This window comes from Trachinotus anak, unplaced genomic scaffold (assembly GCF_046630095.1).
Source record: "Trachinotus anak isolate AG129_WGS33_773 ecotype Australia unplaced genomic scaffold, CSIRO_AGI_Tana_v1 ptg000031l, whole genome shotgun sequence".
In the NCBI taxonomy this organism is placed as follows: domain Eukaryota; kingdom Metazoa; phylum Chordata; class Actinopteri; order Carangiformes; family Carangidae; genus Trachinotus; species Trachinotus anak.
The window spans coordinates 3,904,938-3,929,429 of record NW_027273882.1 but is presented as its reverse complement, the minus strand read 5'-3'; the positions used below and the strand labels follow the sequence as shown (position 1 = coordinate 3,929,429).

General features: G+C 38.1%; 1 protein-coding gene across 10 annotated transcripts in view; it reads right to left on the bottom strand.

The window, feature by feature from the left end:
- Positions 1 to 24,492, bottom strand: part of LOC139612083 (DNA (cytosine-5)-methyltransferase 3A-like) — a 106,162-nt gene that overhangs the window by 7,119 nt on the left and 74,551 nt on the right. For 5 of the 10 annotated variants that reach the window (XM_071467259.1, XM_071467261.1, XM_071467262.1 and 2 more), the window contains 9 exons: positions 7,856 to 8,071; positions 6,533 to 6,691; positions 5,832 to 5,939; positions 5,140 to 5,287; positions 3,705 to 3,851; positions 3,516 to 3,560; positions 2,799 to 2,878; positions 1,768 to 1,880; positions 785 to 968 (listed from right to left, as the gene is read on the bottom strand). In XM_071467259.1, the coding sequence (XP_071323360.1) occupies positions 785 to 968; positions 1,768 to 1,880; positions 2,799 to 2,878; positions 3,516 to 3,560; positions 3,705 to 3,851; positions 5,140 to 5,287; positions 5,832 to 5,939; positions 6,533 to 6,691; positions 7,856 to 8,071 (1,200 nt within the window). Of the gene's footprint in view, positions 1 to 784; positions 969 to 1,767; positions 1,881 to 2,798; positions 2,879 to 3,515; positions 3,561 to 3,704; positions 3,852 to 5,139; positions 5,288 to 5,831; positions 5,940 to 6,532; positions 6,692 to 7,855; positions 8,072 to 17,660; positions 17,809 to 24,492 lie in introns of those variants that run through there. The other 5 variants (XM_071467260.1, XM_071467263.1, XM_071467267.1 and 2 more) reach the window with 2 other exon arrangements.

The following is a 24,492-nucleotide window of genomic DNA, read 5'->3' as shown; positions in this document are numbered from 1 at the left end:
GACTGCTTTAGTCATAAAACCTTCTTTTTATGTTTTTTTATGATGAATATTGATCAATATATTGATAAAACAAAATACTGTATTTTGTACTCTTTTAGCAGGACTAGTCTGTTTTAATTTTTTTTTATCTGTTTTAATTTTTCTCATTCTTCATCACACCATCTTATTTATGTGGTATAACTGACTCAATTAGCTACTATTAAGCTACTTTTTGGAGCATTAAAATTATTTTTTTAATCACAGGAAACAGGTAGGAAAATGTTGTAGAGTGCAGTCACTGCAAATTGGTTCCAAATTTTACATGCTGTTTCTTTTTTAAAAAATCACACATTTCTTTCCATAATATATTTTTTATTTTTTTTAAATCATCATTTTAATGCAAATTTAATGGTGCTCCCTGGTGGTTGAAGGGTTAAGATGCAAACCATGTAACTGTAATGTTCCTGGTTAAATGGGGGATCCTACTGGGGAACATTTATACCTGTGTTTTCCCTTTTTTCTATTACTGATAAATAAATGCAAAATGCCCTAAAGAATACAATTAAAAAGGCTAATTTAATCAATGTAATAAATTCTTATTGAATTCTAAAAACTAATTATTTCAGGAAAAAACTATAGGTCATCATTAATCTTGATGCAAACTGAAATCAACACGTACACAGTGTTGAAATATATCTTTAAACACTATAAAGACAAATTTATTTATTTTTTACTTATAAATATGATCATTTAATAATGTTTATATAAGAAGAACAGAAATTGAATCAATGGGGTCAAGACTTACGAATTCCTGTTCGTGGTTGTTGGCAAAGAAGTGCTGTAGTCTGCAGGGCCAGTCGTCCCGTCGTCGCAGCAAACCATAGGTGTTCCGGGGTCCACACATGTAGCAGTTCCAGGGGTCTTCTTTGATGGCCGCTGCCGCCGAGCCGGCTCCTACCAACAGATCCACACACTCCACACAGAAACACCTGCAGACACACACACGGGGACACAAGGGGGGGGGGGGTTAATCATCATCATACACACCGACAGGTAACCCACTCACTCACTGGATATCTCTAGTGTTTCCCATAACTGATTATGAACATTATTTGCCTGCACTATTACTGGGCCTCATATATCATAAATAAAAAAGGTGCAGATTTTAGTTCTATGATACCTCTGTCTGACACCTATTCATTTTCTGATTGATTGCACATGTTAGCAAAGTTACCAAATCATTTTGCATAATTGTGGGCCATAGGTCACTTATACAGATTGGGAGATGCTTAGGATGAGACCCTCCTTTTCAAACCAGAGTTTGTTTGTTTGTAACCAAAATAACCTTTCTGAGAGTTAAAGATGGTTAAATTAATAATTATCTGCTACACAGCTGACTCATCTTTACCTGCTGCTGTGTATCAGGGTACTTTCAATAGAATAAAGTTCCTTCTTGGGAAACGGCCACGTTAAACCATGCAGGACCGTGCATCTGTTTTAGGGTGAATTTTATTATTGTGACTCCTGATCTCTGCAGTGTTTGCAGTGATGAGGTCAGAGCTTAGATGCCAAAATCAACTGTGTACTCTGTGTTCATATAAATAAATCTGTTCCACGTGAGTTAGCTGAGTCAGTTGCCACTAACGGAGCCATACATCTTGACGTTTTGACATTTATGGGTAAATTGTTTCTGTTGAGGTGAAATCAAAGAACCTGTCCTGCCCACAAAAAGAAGCAACTGCTGCCTACCAATCCCAAACAGAAGAGTGTATACAGTACTGTACTGACCTACAGCAGTTGTTGTTGCCACACATGAGCACTTCCCTGCCTCCACAGCAGATGGTGCAGTAGGACTGGTAGCCATCGTCGTCGTACTGGTAGGCACACTCCAGGAAGGAGTTCTGTCAGGGTGAAAGAGAAACTGGATCAGGAGAAGGGCAGAGGGAGAATGTCTTTGTTGTCCAACATAACGTCAGCGTATGAATCAGCTGAACATCTGCTCATTTTCATGCATCTGTGTCATCTAGAGTACACAGCTTGACCCAAGAGGGGGGAGGGGGACACATACAGGTCAAAACAAGATGACAAGGTGAGTGGGCTTTAGTGTTTAGCCCACGGAGAGAGTAGTGTAGAGTAGAGTAGAGTAGAGTAGTGCAGTATTGTTGTGTTCCTTGTTTGGTTGGGGTTTTATAAACAGCAGTGTTTGGTTAATGTATATAGAGCTGAAGCAAGAGTTGGTTTCCATGATCAATTAATCTCTCGATTAGTTCTTCAATTAAATTATAAATAATTTTGCCAAAAAAAGGTCAGAAAACACAGAAAAAAAAACTGTCCATTTAAAATTATTTATTCTGTCTGACAAAAATAAAAGAGCTTAAAGTTAAAATGATATGAAACAAAGAAGAGCTGAAAATCCAGACATTTAGCATTTTAGTGAGATAGATGATTCATCAATTATCAAAGTTACTGTTTAACTATCATTTGATCAATCACTGAGGAACATCATGCATGTTGATTTTGTCATGTACTAGAGAAACGTGTGAGATCAATATCACAATACTCAATCAATAAACACATATACAATGAGATTTAAAAAATCAGCTGTTCTGTGTTTAACTGTAATGCACCATAATGCATCACAATAAAACTCTTCACATATGTACACAAAAACCTCAGTAACTCATATTTTTAGTTTTTAATTTGCTTGGCATCATTAATTTGAATTGGATTTTGATTATATGATTCCAATAAAAGTCCATAAACAATAATATTCAATTATTTACAACAATCAGACACAACAGTGTGTTTTTTTTTCTTACTTTGCAACCCTGGCACATTGCTCCCACAAAGAGAGGATGCTCCAGAGAGACGTTGAGGCTTCCACAGGAGATACAGATATCTTAACAAACGCAGAACAAATGACAGACAAACTCAAACATCCTCACAACATTGGCATTTAGCACAACAACCATAATGTGGTTATGTTACATTTACTTTCCAGTTCATCGTCTATTTTGGACACTGAGGTCCACACTCCACTCAACCAGTAAATTGTTCTGCTGTTGTGCTTATTGTAGAGCCGGCTGAATAAACAAATCAGCGAAATCCCAAAAATGTAAACAAGAACAAAAATTGGATTCCACATTAGATAAAAGCTACAGCAACAAGCTCTTTAAATTGAGCTAAAATCTATGCTTCATTTAAGCCTGAAGCAGAACCTAACTGAGACTACTGACTCTGCAGGAGACTTAAAAAGCAATGAAGGACTTAAATGAAATAATAGCCTAATAACAGAGCAATAACGTTGCAAAATGCAATAAAATATTTCCTCTAAATGATCTCTTTTGGACGACAATGGATAAAGAAAACCTTTGGATGTAATAGCGCCACAGCTAATATAATACAATTATATTTTATCAACCAGAGATGACTGTTTCATAAATGATTTTAATGATGGTGTAAATCAGCCATTACATTAATACCAGACAAAAAAAATATACATTAGAGTATAAAACCTTTAAGAAAGATGCTTTTACCTTCTATATTCCTGGTCTTCTTTTTGATCTCAAATATGAGTCTCTCTGGAAAACACAGCACATTAGAAAAACTTCACATACGTATAAACACACTCACACACACACATGCATAAATAAATATGTAACCATTAGTGTGTGTAAAGTACAAATCGAGAGGATAGATGAGTTGAAATGTGTTTGTAAGTTTACCTCTGGTCCCCTCGTCGATCACCTCTCTGATCTTTGCTTTCTCCGCTGCGTGGTTCTTGCGTGGTTTCTTTGCAGGTGGAGGCGTGTACGCTGCCTCAGGCTCTGACCACATCTCTGGATACACCTCTTTATATGGATTCTGCTCCTCTGTGGGGATAAGGACATATTATACAGTTAATACCGTTTTTTAGTTATCATTGAGAAGGATGAATCACTTTACTTGACTTTCTTTCTCACACATGTATTTACTGTTGATACACCTGAGTTCCTTATGAGTTTTAAAGCAAAACCAAATATCCACACAATCACTGTAACCTCCCAGGATCATTTTACGGCTAAATTGACCTATATGATAAAAACCTATGTGATAAATCACGTTGCATGCCTTAGTGGTCCATTAACTAAGCTGCAGCAGCATCACAGGCCCAGAAAAGATAAATTAAGCGACTAGTATTCACGTTCTAAAAGCATGAAGGTTATGGAGACACATTTCTGTATTAATCAGAGAAAGAAGACCGTCATTGTGTAACTAAGACTTAAAACCAGCCTGAAGAGCCAGGCAGTGTCGCTGACCTAAGTGTTTATTAGTGAGTTTGCTGTGGTAAACGTTTTTCACTATATTTGCATTCGAAAATGCTGATTAAATTGATTTTATAATTATTCTGCAGCTTGATTCAGACAAAGTGAAGTTTTGTGGTTCTTACCTCTGAGCTCTGGGGACAAAATGTTTGAAAAATGGGTCTGTTTGGTGTCATAATGGTATTTTACTGCTCTACAGAATGGCCACAGTTTGATTGCAAATTAAGCAAACTGGTCTCATGCTCTTGCCAGTTTAAATGAGTATTTATTTCTTGGTCTGACGTTGCTTAAACATGGTTTTCACAGTAAACCTTTGTTTGCATGGGTTAGTTTTCAACCTGTCTTTTTCATTTTTTAACTCAAGCTTCTAACTCAAACGACTTTCTTGCTCCAGCTCTTGTTGAACTAAAAGATGTGAGTGTGTGTGGAGTGATATCCATCTGTCACTCACAAGTGAACTCAGTCAGGTTCCATTAAAATTTAGTTTTGGGTCCAAATTAAACTTTGCTTTGATTTGGATTTGGACCAGAGTTTGCATATTGCATATGAAATGCATCATCCCTGTTTTGAATCCAGCTGAGAAGCTTTGTTACATCTCCCACTCCCTAGTTTTCTGTGATCTTTCCACTATTAAAGGCATACAATGACCAAATAAAGTGATAATTTTTCTAGCTTTATTTTGAAATAAATCATTTTACAGTGTAGTTTTATTTCACAGAACAGTACAGGGTTTCATTTCGTTATCTTTCTCACACCCATTAATGTGTAAACTACTGCATGTGATTGACCATATGATGTAGGTTGTGTGTCTATGTGTGGATGTGTCATTGTGTGTTTGGGATAGAGGACTACGTACCTTCTGGAGGGTCCAGTGATTGTGGACCATTGGGTAGGAAGCCGGTCATAGCCCACTCTATCATCTCTCTGGTTTGAATGTCCACACCGTCTGCATCATCGCTCGCATCACAGGAGGGGACTGGCCTCCCTGCACGCACACTGGCCACCTAAACACACAATAAACATACACAAGTCCCATTACAATTTAATAATTTTTACCATCTCAATTTTCTTTATTCATGACATCAGAATCATAAATCTGGGAGGTAATGGAAATTTGTCTTTCCGTTTGCTCGACTGTTTGTTTACGATGTTAACCCAATGGGTGGCGCAGAGGCTGAAAATTACCAAATGTTGTGGACTGGTTAAAGGAAAAATAATGCAAAAATATATTTAAAAAAAATAAATGAATAAGAGAGTGAACCAATGTACCCACATGTTACCACTTACAAATTGTGGACAGAGCTAGATGAGAACAACACCTCCACAAATGCAAAATGCCAATGTTGCATAAGAGAAGAATGAGTAAAATATGACCTTTAAACTTGCACACTTGTATTTTGGTCTTTCAGATTTTGACTTCATCCAGAGAGATTTATAATAAGTGCAGCAACAGAGTAAAAATAATCTTATTTGCCTTGTCACAAGTGAAACTGAACCACACACAGTCCCTGACACTCAGGAGCAGAGTTTTGATGGTGGCTTTGTTACCTGCAGAGCCTCAAAGATGGCTTTCCTGTACATGGACTGTTTGTTGTAGGTGGGCTGGTGAAAGGCAGATGAGAAAGAGCTCAGAGGCATCAGCTTCTCCACACAAACCTGCAATCAAGATTGAAAGAAAAGCCATGAAGAAACTTGAGAAGAAAAACTAGTGGACATCTAAGTTCAAGGCATAAAATCCTAAATTTTTTTCTAGTATCTTTGGCTTTTCAGGTGCAGAGGATTTGTCTTATACATAAATTTTAAATTCAACTTATTTAAAAGAAAATGGAGAAAATTCAAGGTCGTCTTTGAGCAAATTAACGCAAAAGAACTTATTCACTCACTGAAGCTTCTGCTGATACTAAATGAACTGTTGAACTCACTCTGACAAACCTGAATAACTGTTAACCACTGAATAAAACTGAGTACAACTGTGTTTGACAAGCTTATGAATGTCATAACTAGTACGGCACTCTGACAGAAACATGAATCTATGAAGTGATAAAGTTAGAGTGTAAAAGATTGTAAGCTGCTGCATTAAAGTCAAATTACCTCCTTAAGAGAATTGGTAGCTCTAATAGCAACAGACATTCCCTCTTTCTGTGAAAAGCATCAGGTCCTCAGCAAGTCTTTCGTGTGAACTGGCTGAATACTTAACACCTGCTAAACCACCATCTGATCAATTTAATGGTGAAACTAATGGTGCTCACCACAGAGAACTTGCCGTCCCCGAACCACATGACCCAGCGAGTGCCGTCAGCGGCTCGACTCCGGCCACTCATCCACCAGGAGACGATCCTGCCGGGCCACCAGGAGAAACCCCGCAGCTTCCCAAACACCAGGGTGCCGATGCCAAAGCCCCGGCCATCCTGTCAGCCAGCACACAGAGCACAGGGTGGTTGTAAAGACCTTACAGACCGGTTTCCAGTTTCAACTTTTAAAGAATGAAAATGTGAAAGTACGGCAGTTTAAAATTTCTGCAATAATAATACAGCTACAAAATAAAACATTTTACATTGAATTTCTGTGAATAAAAGTTAGACAGAACAAAGAAAAGGGCGGATAATGTTAGTACACATTTCAGTCTCACAACCTGCATTAGACACTATGATGTGGACAAAAACTTGTTTTGTACAAACTACTTTTGTACTTTGAATTAATTTTCCACTTTGGCAGAGGTGTGCAGCGTCTTTCCTTTCCATCAGCCACTTGTCTTTTGGGGCAGCACCTCTGCTAAATGAGCACAGTGTCTACAAATTTACCACTTTTTAAATGTGCAGGAAGCAGAAGGAATTAGTACAAGATGTTATTTCCCCAGCTAGTTAGCGCTATTATTAGCCACCTAAGACAGGAGTCCTGAATTGTCTTATTAGCTGCTTTGAACAGAAATGATGACTCAGGCCACTTCTGCCTTTATTAGATGGACTGGTGACAGGAAATGAGGGAGAGAGAGATGCTCCTCAGCCACACTCCCATGCTTGCAGAGCAGCAGCAGCTTCAGACCTCATTGTGTGTCTGCACAGGAGCCGTCCAGGCACAGTACTGAGTTGTAGGTCACCCACATTTTTCACAGACAAACTCAGGAAAATAGACAAAAAAATATGCTCTGTTTCACATTCACAGGTGTAAAAATGAGCGCTATGCAACCTGTGCAGACAGATGCATTGATTAAGATCCACTGATCCTCCTCTGCAGAGCTTTGCCCAGTTGTAAGTGCAGATGTTCACATTCCCATTTTTCTCAGCACTTTAAGAATTTCTCATCCATGTTGGTTTTAACAGCTGAGAGTGACAGCTCATTCTTCTTCCATCTGCTGAGGAAGATTGTGTGAAAGCTCCAGAGCAGCTGCTAATGGACAGTTAATTATTTTGTCAACTGCAGTTTCCAAAGTCAAGAATGAACTCTCAGTCTTGCTGATATATTTATCTACATCTTTTATTGGATGCAGGAAATGTGTTGCTAAGGGGAACAGCACTGGTCATTTCTTGGGTGGGGATGCATTCTGTGAGTAAACGGGGTGATTTTTGACTCACTGGATGATGTACCTGGTACTCTATCTCATTCGGCGTGGCCTGGTCTCCCCTGGCAACTGGCTCTGGCGTCACGGCGACTGTCGGGGAGGCAGGGTCTGTGTGCTGCTGTGAAGGCGGAGGGGCTGGGCTGGCTGGCTCCTCCTCTTTTTGGAAGTCAGCCTCTGATAGGTCGTCCATCATGTTTATTTCTGCCTCTCTGTACGCCCGCCTCTCTGCCTGTGAGGGAAACACAGAGACAAAAAAACCGCCGTCGCCTGATGAGCAACAAGAAGAATGGAAGTTTCCATTTTTCCCCATTTTTTAAAGGGTTTTCTGTTTGTTGAAATGTAAAGTTTGTCTTTATATTTGTTGTGAGTCATGCCAACTGTTCCATAATGGTTAGACCTGATGAGAAATGTATTTAAATCCACGTAAAATTAGACCCAAGTTAACAAATGTAGTGACACCATGGGACAAGAACAAGTTTACAATAATTCCTCAAGTATCAACTGTGAGCTAAATAAAAATTTACACAAATGAACAACAAAAAGAAAGAAAGAAAAAAAAGTTAAGTAACATGTTGACTTCAAATGGCATTCCCCTTTGAATTCAAGTGGTGAATATTCAATCTGGACTGTGGTCTCTTACTGTGGGAACAGTCTTTTGGCATTTTTGACCTTATCTGTGCATAATTACAAGTTATACTACTTAACTCCCACAGTATGTTAGATTTGCCAGCACCAAGTCTCCAGGATTCACCATTTATGGCTGACTTTCTGTCAAATTTTCCTTTGGGGAAAACGCCTCCACATACATAACCTCCTCCACTACAGCTCATATGATTAGATAATGGATTACTCATACAAATCTTTTATCTTGTAAAAAAAATACAACATGTAGAGTAGCTTCTGAGTATCTGCCACTTGACTTTTGATGAGCATTTTAATCTCTTTTTGGAAGAGTTTTACTCTTTTATTAGAGAGTTGACAGTCAAAAGATGAGAAAGTTGGAGAACGAGCTTGTTTTTATTTTTGGTATTTTATAGACAACTTAACAAACAGATAGTCTGGTGAGACAAAAAAGTCAGTCTATTACCCAATAATGAAAAACATCCAAGGAAATGCCTTCATTACTACTAATACTTCTGCCACTGTAAGTGATTAAGCTTGAGGCATTTCTTTACTTTCTTCTGTTATTTGGTGCATAATCTATTTGGTATTTTGCATATGAATACAAGTTATTTGAATTATATGGAAATACATGTAGTTTTATAATAGCGGAGTTTTGGTTTTGTATGTGAGCTGCCAGATGAAGATGTCTTGTTATATTTTAGGTGCTTTTGTTAATAATAATTATAATTACAATTATAAACAACAGATATGATGTATATGTTTATGTATATGTTTATGTATATGAATATGTCCAGTGTCCACAGCTGCTGTAAGAGAAATGTACATATATTATAACAGTGCAGGAATGCCCAGTAATCTAAAAGGTAGTTTAATGAACCGTAAAGGCACATAAATAAACATAAACTGCTAAGTTACAGATGAGTTGCTTTACTTTCTGATATCATCAATAAAGAGAGTCTAGATCTCCCAGTTAACACAGGAAACCAGTTCAGAGCGTGCTGTAGAGTCTGATTTCGAGTCTTATCCTGGTTTTAATCTTTCTCGGGATACGATGTTTGCACAAAACATGAGAAATCGAGATATTCATATCCGTGTGTACATGATTCTGATTTAACAGTGTCCAGGTTTCTGATCATCTGTGTGCATGTGGGTTCCCCATCACCTCAGCTGTTGTGTTTTGCACCAACAGATGATGTTCAGAAACCAGGATAAGGTGTTCACACGTGCAAAACATAACCAGGATTCTAGTGGGCATTTAAACACACTCATTATTGAGCCACTTCTTACAACAACAAGAGGAGGCAGACTTCTATTGTTTCAAATGCTTGTATACTTCAAAGACTTCATGTTTGATATAAAGCAGTTTCTTATAATGTGCAACGGGTCAAGTGTTTGTGATGACATGGAAATTAAAACAGTGTGATTGAGTTGGAGTAATTGTATTCCCACAGGAAACAGTGTAGTACTTCAGTACAATCTGCACCATATCTGTCATTTCAAAGCAGACCCCACCGAGCTGCAAATGTATGATGCTGCATTAGTCTAATGTTACTTTAAAGGATGATTCATAGGCTGAGATTCAACACTGAATGGTTGTTTTGTCAACAGTCACATCAGCGACGATCTTTCCTGACACTGTGACACTGCACTCGATTGTAATTCACCATTTCGGAGTGTCCAGTGTTTCCTCAAATGCTGCTCATCTATCATAACCTTTTTGTTTCACTGCTGCCGGTCTTACAGGCAAACACTGTCCTTCAAGGAGGTCCTGTAATTGATGTTTAACATGGCTCTTTCCAGCTGATGTGGTGGCTGCTCTAGATCAAGGCCTTAGTGCCCTGGGCTGTAGGAACAATCCTTTAATTGTTCCTCTAAACAGGAAGTAAGTGGGGAGTGGAGCGGTGGGGAGGCAGTTCAATGGGTTCAGCTCAGGAAAGAAAGAGCAAGAGAGAGAGAGAGTAAATAGGATTATATTATAATACTGAGGAATACAATACAGACAGAGAGAAAGTGGAGCATGTTTGATGGCCGACAGGCGGAAAAAGGAAGGACACAGGAAGTTAGATTTTCAAGCTACTGGCAGTTTTTCTACTGTATTACCTATTATTTTACAAGTGTAATTAAACCTCAAGTATGTCAAGCTTATGACAGATTTTCTCTTTGTAGCAAGAAGCACTGACATATTTTATTTAGCAATAAAACAATGTGAAATACTCCATTACAAATAAAAGCCTTGTATTCATAAGAAAAAAATGTGCATAAAGGAATAGTTTGACATGGGTGACATGGATGAGAAGATCAATACCACTCTTGTGTGTATGTTCAATATGAAGCTATAGCCAGCAGACAATTAGCTTAGCTTAGCATAAAGACTGGAAACAGCTTAAGAGATGCTTGTAAGCATATTGTTTTACCTTTTGGACAGAACCAGGCCAGCTGTTCCCCTCTGTTTCTAGTCTTTTTGCTAAGCTAAGCTAATTGGCTAATTGCTAGTTTAAAAACCTTATAGCTTGTGATCTATTCCTTTGGAGTATCAAGTGTAACACTACTCATTATTAATTGCCCCTGCAGTGTTATAGTGTTTCCAGATCATTATTACTAATGTACAACTGTGTTTATAGCATTTTAATGTTTTAGCTGTTTGATGTGAAGCTATTTTTAACTAGTTTTATCTGTAATGCATCATATTTTACATGTTGTTTGTATGATTGTAAGATTGTGTGTACAATCTTGATATTCAAAGTAACTTGTTGTGAAATAACTGCAGTGAAGAGAAAGTTATTTTCCACTTCTTATAATATGATGGTACAGTAATATGCACCATGTTCAAACAGACAAAATTAAATAACTTCATCTGAAGAAAACTACAAGATGTCTCAGTGATGTGGATCTGACTGACAGGCAATCTCTGGGAAGTCCAGTGCAGAGACACTGCTTCAAAGACGGAGACAAAATTAAAAATACTCATGACCTCACTTGTTACAACGCTGCGAGAATCTCACTGTGGCCCAGATGCAAAATCCCACGACTCCTCCAGAGCATTTCCATGACCTAAAAATATTGTTCCCTTTTGGTTTTTAACACTGGTGAGAACAATTTGGTTCCTGCCCTCGCTGAGCTGAAACCATAATGTAATGTAATGACTGTGTGAAAACAAAACACTGCTGCATTCCTCTAAAACAAGAAAAAGAAAAGGGGGACGTAAGAGGAGAGGAAGGGGGAGGGATGACGACATGATATAAATTCAAGTGGAAGAGACAGTAAAAGTGAGGGTGTTGGGTTGTGACAGCTCTCTCCTCAGTTTGACCCCGAGGTGAGAGGGTCACTCTTCCCCGCTCCTGTTGACCTCTGACCTCATAAAATCCAAATCAGCCTGTTACACGGATCGTAGACAGACCACACAGACAGACACACACACACACACACACACACACACACTAACATGCACATGTACTATAAGGGAATCTCCACATGTCATCACTGGTTTCTAAATAATCTGGAATGCTTGAATGAAACGTCAGTGTCCCAAATCCATACAACATACACATTAAAACTGAAGTGAAGTGTATTCTGTTCTGTCTGGGGAACACTGCTCTATTTTGGACACAGTGAAATCCACAAAGGAAATGGAGGAGCTGCTCACAGCGGAAAAAAGTTACATTAAATTAATTGTGGATTGTGGTGGACAAGCTGGGAGAGTTCTTGGAAAGCAAAAAATAATAAATTTAAATAAGTTTCAAATTCTCAGAGGACCAGCTTAATTGGCGGTGAGACTCAAAAAATGCAGTGTAATTGATTTCCTGTCAGTGTGCTGTTTTTTTTTAGTAAAGTTATGACTGTAGTCCATGGCAGTCTGTATAGAATCACATGTAGAATTGGTAATTTTTTTTTTTTTAATAATTTGCTTTAAAATAGATTTAAAATAGCAATTTATGCTATTGCTGTCAGTTTGTAGTAATGTACGTTTTGACCTATATTTCTTTTTATTCATGTTAACTGCTGAAAATGTTGGATGCTTGTGTTTATAAAACAGCTGCTTCTGTGCGGCTTCATTACTACAGATATCTATATTATTTATAATGTGTTTATTACCAATTCTACATATGGTTTTTAAGCTTATAGCCTAAAATTTTAACTGGGTTGTGATTTTTTCCCCCCTTTCTTTTCTGATTTGTGTCTTTGTCGACCTTGGTGGTGAGCTGGAGGATACAATGCCTTTGCAGAGACAAAAACAGTTTTAAATTTATCTGAATCCAACATCCCTTATTATATTCTTTTTCAAACTTTTCATTGTTGTATTGGTAATAGTAGAAATATCACTTTTTGTTGCACCACAGACCACATTTTCAGGCAAAATTAATTTGATTGGCACCTCCTCTCATCTAAACTTTGCTGCTGCTGCTGTGAAGGAAACGTGATCATTTCTGCCGGCATCTGGACCGGATCATCTCATTAACAGACCTGGACCCGACTCGTGTTGCTGAGAGATATCAGCCGAAATCCTGCTTACTGGATGAAACCGTGTTTGTTGCCTGGCAACATTAGCTGATTGAAGAGTCCATCAGGAAGCTTTGCTGCTTTCAGAAAATGAGGATGAGTCACTGATGACAGACGAGCCTGTATTCATCTACTCGCGTTTCTGTGAAAGCAACACTCTAGTCTGAACTAAACGGACGGTCGGCTTCGTGCAATAGAAGAAGAAAGGCTGAAAAAAGGCCTGGATGAGTCCTGTCTGTCTGATATGTTCATACCATGGTAGAAGATTGGTTGACTGTCACGAATACACCAGATAAGTATTATTTTTATTCTTCACACAAATTAAGTGTAAACAACATCATTCTGAAAAGTTTTGTCGTCTTTTAAAAGGATTGTTTCTATAATGAATTGTGAGTCATGTTTCTTTTTGTGTTTGGGATTTTTTTTTTTTTTCCATTATATTACGAGAATCTGAGGGTGTAGTTCGGTTGGAAAATTGCAACCAGAGTTTCTGTAAAAGTAAATTTAGTACAAACATCATTTTTAAACATAGAAATTCATAAAGGTCTATTCAGCAGCTGAGTACAGGGTTTCTGCATGGTTCACTTAAATAAATGTAACAGTTTTAAAGACATTTTAAATACCATATATTAGCATGTTAGCAGCTTTTATATGGAAATGAATCACATATTATCACATAATAACCCTAGCCATGTAGAAGTAATACATGGATATATTTAAATAATCAGCTCACAATCAGCTCTGAAGACCTTTGTTTTCCTACGGAGATGCACCAACAGGTGGAATAGATTCAGCTCTAAACTGACTCAGTCAAACTCTCACTTGCATCATCAGGCGCAATGACAAGCTGAAGTATCATGATGTTCAATATAGTCATCACTTCATCATTTGATATCTACAAAAATACAGAGAGTGCAACCAGTCAGAGTTTGATCATAGTGTGGAGTGAGACTTTTTAATTACTTACCAACCTATAAAAAGTTCAGTAATGAGGCCAATTAACAGAATATAAACTGGAAGACTTCCACTCTGCAGGGCTACGTTCAAGGCTTCCAGGCTTGTGCTGCGATGCAGAAAATTTTCTGGGTTAACCAGTATGTTTGCACCAAAAGTTCAACACACGACCATTTACTCTTAATCTGCTGCCGTCGACCAGCGAGATGCACCAGAACATCAGTAGGATTTCTTCCAGTCAACGAAAGTATGTACCGAAGTTTGTGATGCACACAAATCAAATAAAAACTTTACAAAGAACAAACAGTGGAATCAAATGTACTGTAAATAGCTGCACGTTATGTTACAGCCTCTTGCAGTGCAGCGTGCTCATCCATTGCTCTGCATGCTGTTCGACTAATTTGTGCACATCAAGAGCTTTAATAAATAAACAGCAGAGAACATCCAGTATTATTTATGTTGTTTTTCTGTGAATCTTTTTGGAAGGTCTTTATTATGATGACCTGAGCAATTGCACAGTTAAAAACAGAATAAAAACTGGAGGTGGGGCTATTAAAACACATTAAAAACTGCTCTAAAGAGCTGTGAATGCTGTGAAACTCTATTGTGTTCAGATGTAAAGATCTGAAGTAAAGATGTACAGTACAGTATAAAAGTTTTAGGCACCTTAGACAGATTCTTATCCATCGTGTAATGTCTTCAGTGAGGTGTCATGCCACCAAATACTGATTTGATTTTAGTTTTTTCTCTTTCACTGCACTTTACATGGAGTCAACTGATAAATAAAAACTATTCATGGCATTATTTTTGAATGTATCCCACTTTATTTTTAGTGCATGAAACGTCTGCACAGTACAATAATGTAATGTACCTGAAAATACTCAGTAAGGTAATGGTTGTCACGGCCATGTTGTTATGAAACTGATCTATGGAACTGCTTCGTGTTGTAACAGAAAATTCAAGGTGCAGATGGTATAAAGCTGACCGCAGCAAAAACAAAAAAAAAAAACAAAAAAAAAAAACAGGCTGTATGTGTGTTTTCATGGGACAAATAAAAGCAGGACGGGGGTAGAAGGACATAGAGAGGCTGTAATGTTGTGAGTTACGTCTTTGAACTTTATCGAACCCCGTGGCCTGGTCAGTGTTTTCACTCTTTGTGCCGCCCCCTTGACCTCTGACCCGTTACCCTCTGACCTAACCAATGAGCCATTTCTTAAACCACGCCTCCTTTATGAGCGTGACTGACCCTGACCTCGAGATGAACCCCACACTGCTCAAAACGCACACATGCATACACACACACACACTACAATTAAGACAGGAGTTAATAGCCTCTCTCACATTGTCAATAGGAAACACACCAAGTGACTGCTCTTTCATTAGCATTGATCGCGGCTGTGGGACATGTCAAAGAAACAAAGTCAGTGGTTTTCCATGAAGCTCTCCTGAGATCTCTTGCAATGAAATGGGCCAAACAACATCTGCCTGATTGCTGTTTAAGAACAATGCCAAAGTGTTTGACCTGACTGTAGCAGTGATTTGGTGATTTGATGTTGTTTCCTATTTATTAACATATTAAGTAACCATTCAGATGCTTTTCCAGATGTGTTGGGAAATGCTTTAAACTGGCAATCCAACCCATGTGAACAGAAAAAAATGTCATGTTACGATCAAATGGATCAAACTGTTTGATCTGATTCGAAACACTTAAGGGACTTGTTGCTGTTTACTCATTATGAACATCTTTAGTAACCACTTTGACATTGTCCTGATGATTTTGAGGCGGAAAAGGCTTCAAACTTTTAATTCAAATGTCACTCTTCTGTCAAAAATTAAATGAACCAGCAAATGAATTAAGCAATGTCTGATGCAGGACAAAACCAAACCTGATTTTAACCCTGCAGTGAAATAATTGGTGTTGTTTTCTAATTCTCAACATCTCTGGGAAACAGATGAAAAGAGGAAAATGCTCTAAATGTTTAATTCAAATCTCCCTTCTCTCCCAAGACAAACAAATAAAAAACAAGTAACTGGAAGTTAAACCAACAAAAATTATCTCTTGTAGTAAAATGGATCACCAATACAATGGCAATCTGATAGCTGTTAATAATATCAAAGCATACCAAAACCTGATGCTAATCCTAGAACGTAACACTTAAGTGGCTTGGTGTTGTTTTCCAGTTGTTAGGATAATTTAGTGACTATTTGCACGTCTTTTTGGCAGACATGAAAGTCAAAAACAATTTAAACTGTTAAACTGTTTAAATCCTCCTAAATCTCCCAAAAAACACATAAACAAATAACGAAACCCACAGGATTAACTTCCTGTTATAAAATGGACTGAAAATGTCTCTCAGATGGCTGTTTAAGGAAAATACTACAGTGTAAAAAGACTGTTGTTAACCCTGCATTGTAATACTTTGGTGCTTTGGTGTTGTTTTCTAATTATTACCATTTTACCACGACCTGTTTCACCCTCACAGAACTTTTACAGCCTGCTATTAAAAGTTGCATAATGATAATGTCATTTACATATTTACTGTACAGTTTACACTATTGTCTTTTCATCAGTTGTGGTTTTGAAAACTTTAGCGCAGAAATATGACGTTATATCACAGCAGTTTACATGATGTTTAAGCAAATATAAGAAAGGTGGCTTCACTGCTTTTCAAAGACCATTTATGCAAAACCATAATATAAAAAATAAATGGTTTCAGTAATACCTGTATATAATATTTTTGTGAACCAGTGGTTCCCAGCCTCATGGTGAGAACAAATTTTAGGGGTCTCGAGACGATAAGCAGGAGAGGAAAGCAGAAAAAGTTATGGTTATTGTTTTGGACTTCCCTCTAATCTTTCCTTCCTCTTTTTTTTTTTTTTTTTGACTGATCTTTTCAGCAGTGATGAAAATAGTCGCAAATAGAGGTTGTGTTGTTTTATTTTATTCTCCTGTTTCATCTGTTGGAATCCAGCTTTTGAATCCATTTTAAATGTGACTTTATATCATAGTTTTATACTCTCTTGTGTTTCTGTTAAGTGTAATGTAAAACACTTTGAGTTGCCTTGTTGAAAGGTGCTTTATAAATAAACTTGCCTGGCCTTCTAAGGCGTTACAGGCCAAAAAAAAAAAATGAAACTGTTTCATTGTGTTTTACCATGTTGGACCACACTACATCCAGAAAAAGGTCAAGCAGTTCATTTTTAAAACACACCACAGCCATGAATGTAGCTCTCGCAGAACCTGAGGTATAAACTGATATATTTGGGCACGTCATTTAGGCAGACCAACCCCAAAAGGGGGCTGGTGTTCAAGGGTTAAGATGTTAGGGATGCATTTGAATATCTTTCCTGCTAGTGGGAAAGACTTGAAACTGTTAATCCAACCCCCTGTCTCCCCCCCATCAGCAAACAAGTGAACAGAAAATAAACAGAACTGACCTCTGTTAGGTCTAATCCAGCTCTCTTTCAGATCTTTTACTTTACTTGGCATGAAACCACCAGCAGAAAAAAGGGAATTAAACATTGGTTCACTTCTGCTAAAAAAAAAAAAAAACCCTTTTAGCAAGCATAAATACAAACTTGCCATGAAATAACTTTCTGGCAATAGAATGAGCTTGTAAACTTCCTCTTTTAAAAGAAAATCTTAAGCTGACACTTCTACACACACACACACACACACACACACACACAGTTGCATACTCTGCAACACATGCACACATGGAAAAAAAAATTAAATCACTTACAGATCGGACATGGCAGCTCTGCAACTGCAACCCTTCCTCCCTGGCTCTCTTTCTCTCTGTCATTTTCTTCGTCTGTCTCTCACTCACCTCCTCCTCCTCCTCCTCTTCCTCCTACTCTTTCGTTTCTGTGTGTCTCCTCAGTTTCACTCTAGCCCTTGAGTCTTCTTTACCCTCTTGTGCTTTGCTGATTGGCCAGCAGTGAAGTGTGTGATTTACGGGCTCCTTCACCTAACAGATGTTTAGGTGAACTTCCACTACTAACACACACACACACACACACACACACACACACACACACACACACACACACACGTGCACAAAGTTATGTCTGGTAGCCCCAGGGGTTTAAGGGTGATGACACACACACACACACACACACACGCACACAAATCCAAGCTAGTGTGTATAAGTGTATGTGTATAGTGTGGTCAAAGGTTAGGTAAGCCTCAGGGTTGACAAGGCGATAGGATGTGTTAGGGTCACAACCTCACATTCACACACACATGCACACACACACACAAACATACACATTACTGTGAAACACAGCGGTACAGCGAGCCACATTCGCCAGTTGAGAGTTACTGAAAGGAAAAGAAAATGAAGCTGACATAATGTCTGTAAACTAAATGTTTGGAGTTGGAGGAACAATGTCTGTTTTCATGTATTTCTCTGAAGAGCTGAGCCCAGTAAAAACTTTCACCTAATGCTGCGCTAATTCACTGCCTTTGACCACAAGGGGGCAGAAGAACTTGACAACAAGCAGACAGACACACAACTCTGATATAATAATGACTTGTCAAATTGGTTAGAGCTAACATGTTAGCAAACACGCAATTATTTACACGCTCAACAGTAGCATTTTTTCTTTCTGGTACTGATTCCAGTACCTGAACTTGTGTATCAGGGGATATCGAGTGCCAAGCTGATACCACTGCGTTAAAAAAATATTAACTGCTGTACACTGCTAACCTGTGTGGATGTGATATAATTCTTCTTGTTGTATGGCAGAGCTCAAATTAAAGCCTTTGTAAAACATTCCAAATACAATCTTTCTTTTCTTTGCAGCTCTAAAACAGCAGCTGCCAGTGGCTGCACAGCACAACTTCCTGTGCAGGCTACTGTTTCAGAGCAGTGAAGAAGAACTGATTTCCAGGAAAACTGCTGTTTTATCTGTGTGTGAGACCATAAAGTTTAAAATTAAGTATGTGATATCACATCAGTGCATAGTCTTGCATATTCACTGATACACAATCAGGTTTAGGCGGTATTGGAGGCCTTTCTGACACTAGTATCTGTATTGGAACATCTCTATTCAGCAGACACAAAAGAATTAATTTGAAGTCACATTTCTGGCCATAGTCAGTCTCTCTCTGGTTTGGTCTCTACCGCCTCCTGAGTAAAACATCTTGCTCCTTACCGGCTAAATTTTTTGCTTTCTTCACCAGCTAGTCGCTAACTTTGTATCACTGCCAAATGGTGTCGGGCAGGTCGTGCACAGTGGGTTTATGAGAGTGTTTTTTCACCTAAATAACCCGATCACTACCTCTGGAGATGAAACTGAGACTGAACCACAAAACGATGAGCTTAAAGAAGCTAAAAGGCTCAGTAAAGCTGGCGATAATTTTCTGTGGGTTCAACCCTTTTTCAGATTTTAAGCCTTAACAATACACTTTACTTCAATTTTCATTAATTATCATGTAAATTAGTTATCAATTTGCTGCTATTTTGATGATCAATTGGTCATAAAACGGCTTCTCAAATTAGAGGATTTGCATCTTTTCTTTGTCATTTAGGATCATTTATTAAATATCTTGAACAGACCAAACAAGCACAAAGTTTCCATGGGCTTTTTAGACATTTCTTAGACAAAATACATACATAATTCATACATAGGTTATTTTCCCTGTACGACATTACACGCTGGCCTTTATTAAAAAGGTAACCTATTGAGTTTTCTGACCAGTCCTGGGCGTTTTGTTTGTATCCATAAGGATGCACATGTTCGTGCACGAGTGTGTGGGTGACGTGATGCCAACAAGTCTCCTGTAACAACACGCTGAAGTGTTTTCTTATCTGACGCCCCCATACGTTGCACTTAGTGGTGAGAAGTAAAAACAAGGTCACAGCAGAGAGTGTGCGTCGTCTGTGACTTGCTAAATTCAATTAGCACAAAATGAGGCTAAGACACAGGGAAAGAAAGTGCACCCTTATAATATACACAGTACACTAGACCCTCACTCAGTATTTATTTTCTTTGCTGTAACTTTAAATGTGAGAGGAAAAGATGCCAGATGTTTTTATCCTGAAATGGAAAAGAGTTGCTGCTGAGTTACCAGGTTTCCTTCAGACACCAGTGAGATGAGATATTGATGGGGCTGTTAACAGCTGGCTGCAGTTCAACTGACTGACAGAGCAAACACACACACACACACACAGAGGCAGAAACCTGGAACTGGTTAACCTCTGTCTCCGCCACTGATTTCTCCCTGCTCTCTTTCACTGTATGTTTCAAACTTTCTGTTTTCCTTTCTCTCCTTTCACTCTATCACTTTTCTTTCTTTCTTTCTTTCTTTACATCTCAATTCCCTTCCCCTTCCTTCCCTTTCCCTTTCGCCCCTTTCCTTTATTTTCTTGCCTGCTTTCATTCTTTTCTTTCTCCTTACATCCTCTTCTTTATTTGCCTCCACCCTCTTCTTTTTTATCTTTCTTGTCCCTATTCGGTAGCATTTCTGTTTCTCTCTTCTAAGGCTGGAAAGAAACTAAGTTCATTCACTCAAGTATTTTAATCAAGGTATTTTAGTTGAGTATTTGCATTTAAAACTACTTTAAATGTTTTATTGGGAAATACTGTACTTTTTAGTGCACCAGATTCATTCAAATCTAACATTAAAGCAAATTATAAGATTATAAAATACGATACATTCAACATCAAAGCAATAGTTCCCAATGTTTGCCTTGTGACCCATAACAAAAACCAGTGAATGATTTCAGATGAATTTCCACCGAAGAGTAATTTCTTCTCTAAACATCTCAAATGATTTCATTTCATTGCCAATAATTATTCATAATTACACAAAAGAAAAAGCATAAAGTGAAAGAAAAGTTCAACAAATGACCCATCTGAGTATCAGAGCTTTCTTTGTCTTCTTTCCTTCCACATTAATCATACCATGAACCCTAAGATTTATCATGTGACCCTTAGTTTGGACTAAACCTCACTGCATATACTTTTGTATATAAATTACTTAACACTAGCTCCACCTCTACCAGCTACGACTGTATCAGTATTAACAATCTAATGATGTAATAACTGATAATATATCAGTTCTGCTGAGTGAGGCCTTTTAATGTTGATACTTTAAATACATTTAGCAAAAAATACAATTACTTTAACTGAAGTTTTAATGCTGGACTTTTACTTGTAATGGGGTATTTTAACATTCATGTATTGATAGCACTGTTAAAATTAAGGAACTGAGCACTTCTTCCACCACTGCTCTGCATTTCCTTCCTTTCTTTCTTTCATAGCTTTGAATCTTTGCTCTTATTTTCTTTTCTCCGCACTTTTATTCACTATTTCTTTCTTTCTTTCAAAAACATACAAAGTTATGAGAACAACCTACCTTTCAGTCTCAATTTCTGTCACTACACTCAAGCAAAACACACACACAGCTTCAGTGTAGGTGATGAATTAGTGAGTGAGATGTCAGTGCTGACAGGAAGTCACACATGCTCTACCTCTCTCTACCTCTCTATCTCTCCATCTGTCACATGCCCATGCAACAGTCTGACGTTGAGTATCAGTTTGACCAACGAGAGTTTATGTGTGTTTATAAATGCTTCAATTATGTGTTAAAATTCTGTGTTTTTACCAAAAAAATGCTCTTTTTGCTCATATCTGATTGTCAAGTTGTCACATATTTTCTTTTTTTATATATTTTAAATGTGTATATTCCATCAGACACTGACAGCAACAGAACAAGTTCAAACAAGAGTAAGAGGAAAAAGCCGCACTTTCACACACTCTCACATCCCCAGTGTGTTTCAGCCGGGCCGTCTGTCAATCAGCCTGAATGACTTTCTCTCTCCCCTTTCATGACCACACACATCCTGTCTCTTTCAGTCATTCTGTCTCTTGGTTTTAGGTCATCCTCACACTCTCACACACTTTCTTGCATCTATAGACACTTACTCTCTCTCTCTCTCTCACACACACACACAACCACCCTTAGCAACAGCAGAGCAGTACAGTTTTCAGAAACAAGCTGTGAACACAACGCACCTGATGTATTATCACATTTTAAAGTTGCTTACACAGCCAGCAGATTCTTTTGATGTGTAGTTATGGTCATATATTTGACTCTCTTTTGTCTCTGTTTTTGGTCTCCACCCTCTCTATGTGGCTCTTTAGCTGCTAAATGCTCCACTATGTTCACAAGCTACTTTCTAACTGTGTCTGTCTGTAGTTTGGTGCTCAGCAGGGTCTTTTTGGTGCTATATTAGTGACTGTTTTGCATCTATTGTCCATCTTTTCAGAGTCATTTCACTTATTCTCCGATCTCTTTATTTCACTTATTGTGCCTTCTCTTGTTTTACTGATACTGTGATGTTTTGAATTGTTTGTTGTCATTTTTATTGACTTTGTGTAGACCCTAGGAAGACTGGGGACCACTTTATGGAAGACAATGGAGATCCAAATAAAGAATAAGGAATAAAGAATATATGCAGCAAACACTTTTTCGCTGAAGTCAGCTGCCTGTTGCAGCCGGAAAGCAGAGTTAATGAGAGCAGTGAGACCGAAGCAAACAGAAACGTTTTGGGTCATAAAACCAAAACAATGATCCTATAAAGCTCTCTAGAGCCGAGTGGAATGACTGATACATATCTGTGGCTTTGCCACAATGAGTGACCTCTTGCACATAGAGGTAGTCATGTGTGATCTATTGTTGATAGGGAAATACTGATTATAGGTCCAAAAAGTGATGTGTTTTATCTGACCTCTGTGCTGTTTTCCTGCACCAGCTGTCAATGAGGGCCCACTTTGGTTCACTTTAGAGCAGAGTACTGAGGGTACTCACACACAAGGAGGTACGTCTTCAGTTTGTGCTTGGGAGGAAAATAACGAGCTTAAAAAGTAGGTGTGAAGTTGATCACTATTGTATCTATTGTCACAGAAGCCAGTAATCTTCAAGCCACGAAAAGCGAACTACATGGGAAACGTTTCTGACAAATCTCTACTGGCTGAAACACCTTAACACCACTTGTTGCAATTGAGAGTGCATGAAAACTAGTTAGCAACACAGCTGAGTAATGAGTTCAAATTATTCGAGCAATGTCCCACCAACTAAAGACCTAGCAACAACCAAACTAATTCAATTAAAATGTATCTAAATGATGTTCTCTCTACATGCGTGTAATTTTTGCAGAGAGTATAGTTTTTTAAAGAACTCTTATATATATAGAAAATGTGTAATATGTGAATGTAAACTCTACTTGACGTCATTAAACCTGCCAAATTCCTAGAAATATTACACGACTTCTGTGTCTTCAGTTGTAGCTACAGCTTTGGTTAGCGGGCTAGCACTAAAAGCAATGGTTAAATGACTGAAACAGAAGCTTCTGTCACTCCACATGGAAGCAGCACAAATGCAATGGTGACCACATCCACTAAAAACAAAAAGGAACAAAGAGACCAAATCTAAACATCAGCAATTTTTAGGATCGCTACGTCAAATGCCTTTAATGCACTACAGCTACTGTGTTTCCTCTGCAGTGAAAAAAGCCTGTCGGAGGGGTACAATGGAGAGATACTTAGACATATTTGATGAGGTCGAGGTGAGGGTACACTGGACCAAAAAGGTTGGGAACCACTGTTTTGAAACAATATTGAAGTGCTCAAATCTACAACTAGTGCACTTTTGGGAAATGTGTGCCAAAATCAACCAACGGTCAGATCAAATATTTTACATGAGAGGCCTCTGCAGCCACAGAAAGGGAAAGCGCCGTTTTCATTTTCAATGGCACTTTACTGTGTCAAGTGTTGAGTAAATGTCACTGTAAAAGGCCAATCAGATTGAAAGAACACAGTTCATCTTCCACCAGCCAGTTGTGTGTGTGTGTGTGTGTATATAAGAGGGAAGTACACTCCCTTCCAGTGTAAACAAACACTGGACACACTACAGCAGAGGAGGGCAGGAAGACTGCAAAACAACGGCGAGCAACGGAGCCAAAAGTGAGTGCATGTTTAACCAAAGATGAAGATGATGTCGCCAAAAAATATTTTCGGATGTCAGTGGTCGGTGTCATGTTAAATATTTATGGTTTGACCCCAAACAGACAAATGTCCTTTGTGAAATGTACTGAAAATATGTTCCAACAAATGTAGGTAATGACTAACGTCAGCTAAATGGACCAGAACCAGAGGAAACGTTTAATCAACCTTAGAAATCTCTTTTTTGAGAAGGAAAGAAAGTAAAGACAAACTTTTAAACAAAGCTCTGTGGCTGAAATGTTCAGTTAAATGTAGTGATGTTATTATTGTTAGATAATGAAATGTGTAAGTCACTGTGCTGGATTCACCGGGTTAAATTTAAGACTTTTTATTACCATATACCCCTTTCACAATCCTATTTGTCAAAGCCTTAAAGTATATAATAGAGTATATGATAGAAAACCAGCAGGGACGATATGGCTTAGTATTATTTATTATCACATTTTTTCCCGCACAACCCAGCAGCGTATAACAATAATTCCTCAAGATGTAATTAATTAAATTATCACAGCCTGAACAGCCTAAGTAGCATAAAATTGATGGATGGATTAACCAATTTAA